At 48.8% G+C, this 13,435-nt stretch overlaps 1 protein-coding gene across 8 annotated transcripts in view; it reads left to right on the top strand.

Moving 5' to 3' along the window:
- LOC120596959 (lisH domain-containing protein ARMC9) overlaps positions 1–13,435 on the top strand; it is a 110,359-nt gene that overhangs the window by 75,260 nt on the left and 21,664 nt on the right. Inside the window, exons 20-21 of one of the 8 annotated variants that reach the window (XR_005651280.1) lie at positions 1,619–2,427; positions 2,635–3,007. The exons of 5 other annotated variants lie outside the window; for them this stretch is intronic. Coding sequence is in view for 2 of the 3 variants with exons in the window: in XM_039855528.1 (XP_039711462.1) it covers positions 1,619–2,200 (582 nt within the window). In the remaining variant the exon portion in view is untranslated. Of the gene's footprint in view, positions 1–1,618; positions 3,008–11,774; positions 11,931–13,435 lie in introns of those variants that run through there. 2 more of the 8 variants (XM_039855528.1, XM_039855534.1) reach the window with 2 other exon arrangements.

Here is a 13,435-nt window from a genome sequence, read left to right as displayed (position 1 = left end):
GTGTGGACTCTGGACTGGTTGGTTTGCATTTGGAAGGTGTGCTCCCCAGTGAGTTATTATCTCCAGGAACTGGCCAACCTGGGACAGACAGGCCTCAGGAAGACTCGAGATGTCAAAGCATCAGAATAGAGAAAATAAAAGACACAGTTAATCCACGAGGCTCCCACAGCCTGGCCCTGCCGAACTTCTAGCCTCATCTCCCTTTTCCCCCTGAATGGGCTCTGCGAGCATAAAGGAGCTCCCGGGACCTCGCACGGCCTCGAACCTTCCCTGTGATTTTTCCTACTTCCTTCGTGCCCTCTGCTGCCCGGGTGCCAGGCGGGGACAGTTACTGCCATCCTCACACCTTATCGTCTGGTGACAAGATTCACATTGATCCCCTTCACATTCACCCCAGCTGATAAAGGCCGAAGCTCTTTCCAAAGGAAGTTTTATTTTAACACTTAGCATGTAAGAGAGTGTTTGAGCTGCGAGGTTCCCGATCTCAGTGGCCGAGGCGGCATGAGCCGAGAGCGCGGGCCTGACACCAAGCAAGGATGGCTCACTTTAGCCTCAGCTAGGGGCACCCGGTGGGGAGAAATGGGCTAAAAAGCTGGAAGGGTGATTTGCAGTGAGCCAAAGTGCAGAAAATGGAGAGTCACCGAGTATTTGTGGGCCCGGGCTGGGTGTGAACAGAGCTGTGCCTTGGGGAGGTTCATCCTGCCTGCGTCAGCCAGCGTTCCAGTTAACTGAGATCCGGAAAGCTTAGCAGTGCTTCCTGGGTGTGGGACGGCCGGGAGCTTTACAGGCATCCACGCACTTACCCACTCGGTCAAATGGGTTCCGTTAATAGCCCTATTTTATAGATGAGAAAACCAGAGTTTAGAGAGCTTCGGGAACTTTCTCAAGGTTCCAGGGGCGGTCATTGGCGGAACCGATACTCACACTCGGGCTGGCGTGAGAACCTGTGTGCCTGCTCTCCCTCCTGCTGCGGGTTGGGGCGGTATGATGCTCCTCTTTGCCTATGGCAGGGCCCCCTCCGGAGGTAAAACCGGCTGGGAATGGTAACTAACAGGGCATGTCATTAGGAACCGAAGGCTGGAACCTTGGACCTTAGAAAGCTGGCAGGATGGTGATGCCTTTAACAAAAACGGGGAACACAGGCTTGGAGGGGGCTGGATCGTACACGGGCAGCACATACTCCTATCTGGCTGGAACGGAAGATGCGGGGGCCTAGAACCCAGTCGGTTCCTGACCAGCTTCCCCCAGGTGCCCTAGCGTCCCACAGACCCAGGCGTGCTGTCGAGTGCTTGGGCCGTGGCCTCCTTCCTCTTTGGCCACCTTCATATGTAACCTGTGAGCTGGTCCACCCACCTGAAGCTGCCTCAGGTGCACGGACAGAGCGCCCGCGGCACTTCGTCACCTCCGCCCGGCCCCGCTGTGGTCAGCTTGCTCGGCGCAGTGCAGATTCACTTTTAATTCCGTTACCTAATTGGCAAAGAATCGTCTGCCTCATGTCTGTGTTACTTGCTGGGCCTTTCCATTATTTAACCAAGTCCATAAAAAAACGACTGTTACCAATTAAGGCTTTTGCTTTTTTTCTAAATTCGTTTATTTCTACAACACCACTCCTGTGCAGTCTGACCTTGGCTTCAATGAACCACCCAACAGGCTGACTCATGGCCACTGCCCCCGTTTCCACTCTGGTTTCTATGGAAACAGACGTTGGATGGCTCAAAACAAGGTGAGGGCTCGGAGACATCTCATGATTCTCAGGCATTCACAAACCTTATTTGTCCAACATTGGTTTCCATGGGAACAGATGCAGAAATGGTTGACCAATGTTCTACAGCAAACTTATCTCATTTTTTTTTTAATAAATACCAAAGCAGTGCATGGCTTCTTCCTGTTATCACAGATTTTTGGAATAATAGTACTTTTTTGGAGTGAGACATATATATTTCTGATTTTTACCTATTTTTTGTACTTAAGCGCATTCTACCTTATTTCATTTTACAATTTTTATGTAATAAACCTGTTTCTGCTCACCCAGTCGAATCTCTATGACATGGCGTTCAAAGATGAAACGCTTGACGTCTTAGTCTCGGGAGGAGGGCACGGCCTGCCGACCCTTCCGTCTTCAGAACTGAAGACATCTGTGCTCCGGGCAGTTGGCGAGGCCCTTGCTTCCATCGCTGTGACTCGTAAGGACTCAAACTGAGCCAGGTGGTATCTAAATTCTGTGTGCCCCCTGGTATATAAAATATTGAATATATCCGCTGTATCAGACAGCAGTTGTCTGTTAATAGTAGGCAGAGTGACCAGTGCATCCCACTCGATTTTGCAGAATGGCAGGAACTACGAAATAGACATTCAGCAAGCGGCTGTGGGTCATGGTGACGTGTGAGACTTCAGCTGCGATCTGCTGCCAAGAGGAGTCACACAGGTGTAAGTCAGACGTTCAAAGGGAGAAGCCGAGTGAGTTCTCCTGAAATAGGAACCACCGGAAGCAGAGTGAAAGCTCACGTTGCTGTGTGGGCGACACGCTGCAGGGAGTCGGTCGATGCAGCTCATTTAGCAGCCGATCGTGCGCTACTTTTTGGCATTTATTTTGATTTTACCTTTCATGATTGATTCGTCTTTTTTTTTTTTTAGCTGCTGCTTATTCGCACTACCTTTTATTCTCCACTAGTGAACTGCAGGTGCCACGAGGGCAGGGATGGCGTCCACTTTGTTCCCCAGGGCGCCCCACTACCGAGCCGTCACGGCCCACGCTGGTTGTCGACGGGCGAGCACCGAGTAAAAGCCCGTGGCAGGACCTTGCGCAGCAGCCCCGAGAGCTCCTCTGTGCAGAGAACTCCTCCAAAGGAATGTCAGCAGGCGGAGTCACCTGATCGTGCCCCAGAGACTCCTCCCAGGGTGCACAGGGCTGTATGAGCGCCACCAGGTCATCAGAACCCCCATTGCTGAAGCCCCCCTTAAGTTCTCGCCCTGTTTTTGAAATTTGTATAAATGGCGTCATACAGGATGATGTCCTCTGCGTCTGGCTCATTCGCTCAGGGTGGTGCCTGTGCGTGACCCACTTAGCCTTTGCCAACTGGTACAAACCACCCCAAATCTTGGTGGCTTAAAAAAGCAAGTCTCTTCCTCCCCGTTCTGTGTGTCAGCTGATCAGGTCCTCGGCTGGTTTCACCCAGACCCACTCCTGTGGCTGCATCTGGCCGGAGGTCAGCTGGGCGGGAAGGTCCACGGTGGCCTCCGTCATGGTCTGGCAGCAGGGCCTCTTACACGTGGCCTCTGTCCTCTGGTGGGTGTGCTGGGCATTTTCACAGCACCATTGTCACTGAGTTGCCAAGAGGGTGGGGCCAGCACCCCCTTGGGCCCCTTGAGGCCCCGGAAGTCTCAGGGCCCCACTTCTGCCACATCCTATTAGTCAGAGTCACGGCCAGCCCAGCCTGAAGGGGATAGGAAGCCGGCCGACCACACTGCCAAGGGGTGCTAGCCGGGAAGGAGCCCGCGGCTGTGAAGCCGCCACAGTGAGAGTCATCTCAGAAGACAGCATTTTAAGATAAGCTTTGCGTGCAAAACAAAGTAACATTCTGTGGTTCCTCCCCAAAAAAGACAAAAAACGAAGAAAGATATTTTTTCCACTTGAAGTTAGAGCTCTAGCCATCTAAATTGATATCCGTTACCATCTCAACCTTGCCAAGGGGCAAAGGCCAAGCACCTCCGTCCGTCGGAATCCCTTACCAGGGTCGGCCCCCACTCCGCGATTCAGCAGCTTTCTCTTTTTCCAACATCCAGGCAAGGGGTGAATGATGACGATCCGTGTAGAGCCTGAGCACAGTGCCGGCGCCGTGCAGTTCGTGCTCGGCCGGCAGCGGCTTTTTTGTTTCCTCCTCCTTGACCCAGGTCGATCGCGCTAGAAGAATCTTACCAAACGGACTTAGCAAGAACTCATTGACTGGAGATATTGATCGAGCACCCGTCATAGGCCAGGGACACCTCTATATCCTTACGGATTTCCGTTTCCTCGTCCTACCAGTTACTGAGAGAGGAACATAGCAGCTTCCGATTATAATTGTAGATTTGCTCATTTCTCCTTCCCGCGCTCTGCGTCGCTTCGTCTGTGTTGGAGTTCTTTTGTCCTCAGCATATATATTTGTAATCACTCCGTCATCCCACAGAGTTGACCCTGTATCGTGATGAAATGCCCTCCGTGCCTCTGTCACGTTCCTGGTGCATTTCGTGCGTCTGCTGTTAATACAGCCCCTCCGGCTCTCCTGTGCTTGCTACATACGTGGCTCAGTATATCTTTTTCCATCCTTTTACTACCACCCCGTCCGTGTCTTTGAATTCAAAGTGCTTCTCTTGTAGACAGCAGACAGCTGGACTGCTTTTTTTTTTGTTCATCTGTTCTGACAATCTCTGCCTTTGACTGGAGTGTTTATTTAGTGCACTTACACGTGTAAGTAGTTTCTTCGAGGTCTAATTTACGTACCATAAAATTCACCTGTTTTAAGTGTGCAGTTCAGGGACTGTTAGTACACGTACAGAGTTGCGGTGCTATCCCCATGGTTCAGGCCCTTGACACACGTCATAGCCAGTCCCTGTCGGCCCTTCCCTTGCCCACCAGGCCCAAAGCAACGAGTAATCTGTTCTCTCTCTAGGTCCGCCTCTTCTGACCATTTCACGTGGTACATAGTCTTTTGCATCTGGCGGCTTTTGTCGAGTATGATGTTTTTGAGGATTAACCGTGTTGGAGCATGTAGCGGTAGAGTCCATTTCTCTGCACTGCTGAGTATTAGTCCATCACATGGATAAACCACTTTTCGTCCGTTCACTGGTTGAAACAATTTGCACCGTTTCCACTTTTGTGACTGTTTTAAACAACGCGGCTATGAACACTTGCGCACGAGTCTTTGTGTGCTCGTCCGTTTTCATTTCTGGTGGGTGAGTTACCCAGGAATTCCTGGGGAGGGGGGTATAGCAAATTTATGTTTAACTTTAAAGAAATGGATAAACTCTTTTCCAGAGTGGCTCTACCCATTTTTATATTCCCACTAGTAACTGTGAAGCTGCCAGTTTATCCACATCCTCTCTGAAGTTTGCTGTTGTCTGTCATTTTAGTTATAGCTGTCCTGGTAGGTGTGAAGTGATATTACATTGTGTTTTAAATTTGTGTTTCTCTAACAACTAATGATGTTGAGCATCTTTTTATATGTTTGCTGGCTGTATTAGATTTCCAGGGTTCTTGTCACAAAGTGCTACGAACTGGGTGGCTTATTGTCTCACAGTTCTGGAAGCTAGAAGTCCAAAATTAAGGTGTGGGCAGGGCTGTGCTGTCTTAGTGCACTAGGAGAGAATCTGTCCCATGCCTTTCTCTTAGCTCCTGGTGTTGCAGGCAGCCCTTGGCAGGCCTTGGCTTGTCCCTGTGTAACTCCAGTCTCTGCCTCTCTTGTCATATGGCATTCTCACCTAATATGTCTTCTTATAAGGACACCACTCATATTAGATTGAGGCCTCACCTGACTCCAGTAGGAGCTCATCTTAACTAATTACATCTGCAAAAACCCTATTCCAGTCAAGGTCATCTTCTGAGGTAGTGGGTATTAGGACTTCAACATATCTTTTAGGGGTACACAGTTTCAACCCGTAACACTAGCTGTTTGTGTATGTTCTGTGGTGAAATATCTACTCAAGTATTTTGCCCATTTTTTAAACCGGGATTGTTTGTCGTCTTCTTATTGAGTCACGCGAGTTCTTCAGATGTCCCAGACACCAGTCCTTGTTCCGATATGTGGTTTGCCAACATTTTCTCCCAATGTGAGCCTTGACTTCTCATTTTCTTAATGGTGTTTTTTGAAACTCAAAAGTTTTTTATTTGGATAAAGTCTTATGTATCTTCTTTTTTTCTTTTATGGCTTGTGCTTTCGTTGTTGTGTCTAAGAACTCTTGGCCCAACCCAGAGTTTATCAGGCCCACTATTGCCATCTGGGGCCAGATAATTCTGTGAATTATGGGATGTTTAACAGCATCCCCAGACTCTACCCACTGGATGCCAGTAGCATCCACCCCACTCCAAAGCTGTGACAACCAAAAATGTTTCCAGACATTGCTAAATGTCCCCTGGGAGGCAGAATTACCCTCAGCTGACAACCGTTGGCCTAAACCAACATTGCAAAGATGTTTCCCTCTAAGGGTTTTATATGTTTAGCCCTTAATTTAGTTTTAGGATCATTTTTAGTTAATTTTCGTATATGGTATGAGGTAAGGATCTAAATTTATCTTTTTGCATGCAAATACCCAGTTGCCCCAGTACCATTTGTTGAAAAGACTGTGCTTTGATCCGTTGAATTCCTTTGTCAGATGGTACCTCCGTAAGGAAATTAATTCATCGTAAATGTAAGCACTTATTTCTGGACTCTCGTTTCTCCTCTCTTGATCTCTATGTCTGTCTTTATGCTGCTGTCGCAGGATCTTAACTGCTATAGCTTTACAGTACATTTTGAAACACGAGTCCTCCAGCTTTGTTCTTCTCCAAGTTTGTTTAATATTCATTCACAGTTAGTGTAATTATCGACATGGCTGAGTTTAATTCTGCTGTTCGCTGTTTGCTGTTTATCTCAGCTGTCTGTTCCTCTGTTCTTTCTTTGGTAGTAAACAAATATTTTCACTGGACCATTTTAAACACTCAGCTTTTTAGCGGTGTCTGCCTTTTTCTTCTTAAGCTGGCTCTAGGGACGTGTCTGTTACTCGTCACCGTCCACTTCGAGTTCCTGGTGAAACAAACGACCTTCACACCAGCACCACCGCGTTTCTGTTCCTCCTTGTGCTGCTGTGGCCGTTGACACTGCGTCTGTTTATCACCAAACCAGCGCTACAAGCCTTTGCTTTAAATAGTCAGCTCTCTTTAAGAAACGTGGGTAAAGACGATCTGTGTGTGTCCACCCACGCATCGACCATCTCCCGCGCTCTCCATTTCTTCCCGTGTGAGGGTATCATCTGACGTCACTTTCCTTTTGCCCGAAAAACACCGCTTTTAGCATTTCTGGTAACTTAGGTCTTTTAACAATTAAATTCTCTTACTTTTTAAAATCTAGAATTGTCTCTATTTCGCTTTCATGTCTGAAGGATACTTTCGCTGGATGTTTTCACTGGCTGGAGGCCTCTTGGTCAACAGGCTTTTCTCTCTAACATGCTGAATATGTCACTCCGCTGTCTTTTGGCTTCCATTGTTTTTGATAAGAATTCAGCTATTATTTATCACTTATCATTGTTTCCTTGTATTTTTCTTATTAGTAAGCTTATCTCCTTATTTTTGGCTCTCAGCAGTGTGCTTATGCTATGCCTAAGTGTGGATGTCTTTGTAGGTATCATTTTTAGGATTCGTTGAGCTTCTTGGGTCTATAAGTTGCAGTTTTTCACCAAATTTGGGAAGTGTCCTTACATTATTTATTCAAGTATTTTTTTTTGCGGCACCCTCCTCTCCTCCTCAAATCAATTATACATATATTACAGATTTCTTGATGTTGTCCAAAAAGATCTCTGGGAGGCTCGTTCACAGAGATTTTCTTTAATCGTGTCTTCTCTCTGTTTCTTCCAGGCCATTAGCGTTAGGTCTTTGAAAACTTGGCGATTAAGCTGCTGCGGGTCCCCTGTCTTTACTTGCTGAAGCATCTGCTGGAATTACTGATCTAGTTCCTACTTGCCTCCCGCTCTAAATTTCCATTTGGTTTCTTTTTCCTGGGCTCCGTTTCCGTTATTTTCTATGTCTTTCATGGCTTTCAATTATATTTTTCTGGCGTTGAGTACATTTCTCTTTGAAGCTTTAAACATTTCGGTAATATCTGTGTTGAAGTCTTTGTCTACTCAGTCCAACTTCTGGGCCCCCCCAGAGCTAGTTCTGCTGGCTACTCGAGTCTTTCCTGAGTGCTCATCACACTCTTCTGTTCCTTCGCCCCGTCTCACAGTGCTTGTTGGAAACGCAGGCATTGTAGATGATGTTGCAGTGATTCTGGATCATGCTGTGTTCCCCCCCCCCGAGGGGTGGCATTTTGTTAGTTTTAGTAAGCAGTTCGCTTGCCTGGTCTCTTAAGTGTGAAATCTCTCTCTCCACTGCGTTTAGGCGGCCAGGATGTCTCTGCTGCACCCCGCCCTGAGGGTCTCCCTGTGTAGTTTCACTGTCTGTCAGAGATCGGGGCAGAGATAAGGTTTACAGACCTCAAGCTAGTGCGGTTCCCTCCTCCTGCCACTTGAGCTGCGTGTAGTTTGAGGAATGCATTTAAAGGCGCAGAACGTTTGCATGTTTCCCCAAGCATGTAATGTCCTGTGGGCCCCTTGGGGTTTCCGCCAGCGTCTGTGCCTTAGGGTGAGAGGTGGTGGGATTTTATTACCTCGGTCCTGGTCCTTGCGTGGCTCTCTTGCTTCCCGATACGGCCCCCCCTTCGGTTTCTAGCTGCCCTGTCACTTGTCCTGAGCCAGTAAAGCTGTGGGTTTTACTGCCTGAAATAGACGGGAGCTCGCCCAGCCAGGCAGACCATAAACGCACCGTTTTCGCCTCATCGTGGTCCTGCTTTCCCAGTGAGCAAGCACTTCTCAAGTTGCCTGCCCTCGGTCCTGAAATGATTGTTTTTAATGAATTTATCACATCGTGTTCTTGATTTCTGGAGAGGGGACTCGCCTGACCCACTCTGTGTTCATCATGCCAGAAGCCGGTAGGGTCAGGCACTGTTTTAGGCCCTGGGGATATAGCCATAAGCAAAATAGAGATTCTGTAGGAAGAAAGCAGACCTTAAACAAATAACGAATTGGCAATATAGTACTGTCAAATGGTGGCGTGTGCCTTGAAGGGCAAAGTAGGGAAGGGCACGAGGGAGTGAGCGCGTGGTAGACGTGGCAGCACACGTAAGGCCCCGAGGTAGAGCGTACTTGGGAGTTCTAGGAGCAGCGAGAAGTGAAACAGGATGTGGGGTCAAGGAGACAGTCAAGGTCAGATCGCCTGGGGCCTCCGGGAGGAAGGATATTAGCTTTTAGTCTGAGAAAGGAGGGAAGCTGTAAGAAGGCACTAAGTGAGAAGTGACATTATCGCTCCTTTTGTATTAAGTGATCACTCAGAGTGCCAATTTACTGTTTCACAGTGAAAAATAAAACTACCAGCGAATTCGGTAAGTCGCTGACGGGCCTTGTCATTCCTGTGTGGGCGTGAACTGCGCTTTGCGACACTGGGACCAGGTCGCCTGTGGACCTCAGGAATTTCTAGGCCGAGGAGGCCTTTGACTTCACTCAGCCAAACATCACCCCCTTAGAATCAGGGACCCCAGTTGGGTCCTGACTCTGCCGTGTACGAGCCTCGGTTTCTCTAAATGGGCCAATTCCTAACTGCCGTGAGCTAGGGCAGCACTCAGCTCAGTGTCTAACACACGTGACACATTCAGTAAGTGGATCTGAACTGCAGGTGGGCACCAGCCAAAACCGCAAGGTTAGTCAGTTGCCTGCTCGTGCCAGGCACCCATCTTTAAACCGCGAAGTGATCTGTGATTGTTCCTTCTCCCTCATGCTGTGTCATGGTCTTCCAGACTGTGGCTCATCATTCTGAAAGTCGCTTTCATCTTCCCCTTCATTTCCTTTTTGGCTCCACATCCTGGCTTATGCCTCGTCTCCCCTCTCTACTGATTGCCCAGCCTCAGTCTGTTCCCTTCCCAGCCTGTCCCGCACGTGGCCACCAGACCATCTTCCTCAAGCAGAGCTCGGGTCATGCAGGGACGCGATCACTTAATTTCTAAATTCCAGAAAATTCAGAAAATAATAAAACAGAAGCACTGGATCTGTGCCTTCATCCTTCTGCCACCCCACCCTCCCCAGAATTAATCACTGTCCTGAAGTTGGTGTAAATGCCACAGAGGATTCTGTGCTTTTGTAATATCTTTATGCTTCCATAAACAATATACACTTAGTTTTATAGCTTGTATTTTTACATAAATGGCACAATGCGACATGATTCATTTACCGACTTGCTGTTTTCGTTCAGCATGGCATGTCAGCGATGTATTCATACTGATACTCGGGCCCAAGTTCACCCGTGTAACTGCCACCGTGTTTTACCCATTCCTTTCTGAGAGACAGCAAGTCGCTCCTGTTTTTCACGGTGCAGCAAAGAGCCTCTCTGCCCGTAAACACGGGTGAACGCTTCTCTGAAGTACACGCCTGGTACCTCGAACTGCTGAGTCACGGGGCACGAGGGTCTCATCTTTACTGGATTCTGCCAAATCGCTCCCCAAGGTGGCTGAACCACTTACATATACTTTCACATGACACTTTTAAAAACATTTCTCTGCCCCCCGCCACCTAATAAAGTTGGATTGCCGGCGGCGGGGCTCGAAGCCCCACTCAGCCAGAGCCCAGTCTACCCCTGTATTTTTTTTCACATCGCTAGTTGTTTCTTCCGCTATGAAAATGCGGATTAAATAATCATCACATTGATTTGGGGATGAATTAGTTAATCTGCAGCACGTAATGGACACACAAAAAGCAATAGTCCCCTCCGCTTCCTTCTATCCGTGCAGAAGTTCCCACTCGCTCCTTCTCCCGGAGCTGTGCAGAATAGTCCAGTCCGGGACAGTGGGGTGGGCGCCCGCAGCAAGGCTAGGACGCTGCCTTCATCCCTGATGGGCATCTCCTTGGCGGGTCAGCTTATTGCAGCTCACTGGGGTCTCAGATCAAATTCTTGTCTCATGTCATGTATGTATTTGATCATGTGTGCTGTGTCTTCATTCCAAGTCCAAGGCGACAGAGAACAGATCCCTATATACCCCCCAGAGACCCTAGGAAATGACAGATATCTGCTGAATGTTGAAACGATGAGTGGTTGCATCTGAATACCTAGAAAGTGGTCCAGTAATCGGACCGCTTGGGTGTGAGTCCTGCCCCACCACGTAGTCGCTGTGTGGCCTTGGGCAAGTCGGTTAACCTCTTTAGGCCTCAGTGTTCTCATCTGTAAAGTAAGAATACAAATACCCATTTAGTCAGGTGACTGTGAGGGCAGAATGAAATGATCCCTGTACAGTGCTCGCACAGCCTCGATGCACGTTAGCGTTGAGTTGAACATCATCGCCGTAACCTAGAGGCAGTCTAGGGGGATGCACACCACAGTCTGCTGGCGCAGAGGCACCTCGCGTGCTGGCCAGGGCTGGGGCCAAGGCCAGGGTGGCCAGGATGGAGCTGGGGGTGGGGAGCAGGGAGAAGGGAAGCCGGACCCTCTGCAGGTAGAAGGAGGGGAGGGAGGCTGTTCCCAGGGCACCCTTCGATAATGGCTGGCCTGCGAGGTTTTTCCTGAAAAACCGAATTCAGATTCCTTCCACCCTGTTCCCCAACCCCCTCCCCAGGAGCTTAAGAAACACTGACAAATTCTTACTTTTCAAATCTGTTTCATAAAGAACTTGTGAGGACTTTGAAGTCCATCTAAACATTATTTCAAAATATGTGTGGTTTATTGAATAATAGTTTTTTCCTTATGACATTCTTGCTGGCAAGGAAGAAAATACCTTCACCGTATCGGGGTGTGTTTCTGGTTCTCGCTTGAGTGGTAGTTTCTTGTTAGCCAGCCTCACCCTGACCCACTCTGGGTTAGGGGACACACCCAGACTTGGTCCCTGGGTCTGTTGATCCTCTGTTCACACTCCTGTGACCCCTGTTCAGAAGGGACCATGATTCAGGGTGCCCGAGGTCCTCCGGCCTGTACAAGGCACGGCGTCTGGACACTGCTATGATGTCGATGTCCTCTCTCTGTCCCGCAGAAACTTTCCACTGTCTGTCACTTCTGGTCCCATGGAGCCTCCACGTCTCCTCCGATTCTGCATATTACATATTTTAAGAAGCTCGGCTTTTCCCAGAGCAGCTTTGAAGTCCTCGCCATGTACCTTGCTGTTTGCACTTAGACTGCAGAAGAAGCAAGTGGACAGAACGAGCAGTAGGTTAGAAGGTCGGGGACGTAACGCTCATACGCCTTCGGGTTTCTGTCGTGTGGTCACTTACTGACCTGGGCTGCTCAGTAGGCCAGCCTCGCTACCCCGTGTGTTTCGTGGATGGGGGAGCTGCTGGCTGGAACAACTCAGCATCACGCTGCAGCCTCAGGGAGTCAGGACCGGCTCCATCCTCAGTCCTGGGTACACACTCCCAGAAAGCCGCACAAAGGGGACGGGCCCACTCCCCTGGGGGAGGGAACATGTCAGCCACTCCACCTGCCTGGTCACCTGGTCCACCCTTTCTCTCCCAGGTGGAGTGTTTTTCCCCTGGTTTTACAAAGAGGGAGATTTACAATTCAGTGTTCTAAGGTGTCTCAAATTTAAACTGCTGGTAGAAGTCTTACAGTTATTTCAAGTGAAAAACACACTCGATACTTTCACTTGTCATATGTAAAACCACTTGAATACATTCTTCTCTCTGCATTATATCTGTAAGAATCTGAGTTTTCAAATGCATTTAGTAGTTAACCTTAGTTTTGTTTTCAGGCCAATTGCTTAGAATCTGGTTTGTCTGGAGTATTATGTATCTAAAGCCTCTAGTTAAGAATCTTGTAGTGGCATAAGATCACCAAGCTGCTATGGGGAAGCTTCATATTAGAACATCTAAATTCATCTCAGCTCAAGTGCCTTTTTTATGAGGCATTCTTAATTTCTTGAAATAATCACTTATCACTAAGCTCTGCCTTCGGTAATCTGATGCTGAAGCACATAAAGACCAGTAATTTTAGTAAAATTCCTTCCAACAATGGTATTTAAAAACCCACCCCAATGAGGCATTTCTTCTTAAAGCATTTCCTTATCCATCACCTCCTTGCTTCACAAAGTAGCTTTCAAAATACGTTTCATTTGGAATTCCCAGGCAGCCCGGAAAAGCGAGTGATGTGGAGGGCGAATGCTCCGTTCTCACGTTCTCACGCTGGGCCCTCAGGCGCTGGGACTCGTCACCCCCCTCAGCTGCTTGCACTTGAGTGAGCTGAGTGGAATTCTTTCCACTTAAATGGAGGGAAGTGGGTGGAAAGCAGTCGCCTGCCTCCCAGATGGAATGCTGCAGCCGGAATTATCACCGAATGTGTCCTGGGTTTGCCCGTTTCAGAAAGGTCTCGTACATCCTCTGTTGTCCTAGTCCACTTGGCACCACCTGAGACAGTGAGACAGGCACCTGCGTTCTCGGCAGGCGCTCTGTGCGCACTTCCCACCACGGCTAGCGGGATCCTGCACCTTCCCGCGTCCCCCTCTGCGCGTGGCTTCCCGGGCATTGCTGGAAACGGGCAAACGGCACTGAGTTACGCCCTCGCTTCTCCTCCCTAAATCGCACTTCCAGCTCACCCGGTCCAGCTCACTTTACCTTTGCTCCTTACATTTCGGGAGGGCTAACGACACCTTCATTTCCTTTTTACCAATCTTAGTGTTTCACCGACAAACCGTGACGGTGA

This window comes from Pteropus medius, unplaced genomic scaffold, assembly GCF_902729225.1.
Source record: "Pteropus medius unplaced genomic scaffold, Ma_sr-lr_union100, whole genome shotgun sequence".
Classification (NCBI taxonomy): domain Eukaryota; kingdom Metazoa; phylum Chordata; class Mammalia; order Chiroptera; family Pteropodidae; genus Pteropus; species Pteropus medius.
This window is presented reverse-complemented; position numbering and strand designations above follow the sequence as displayed.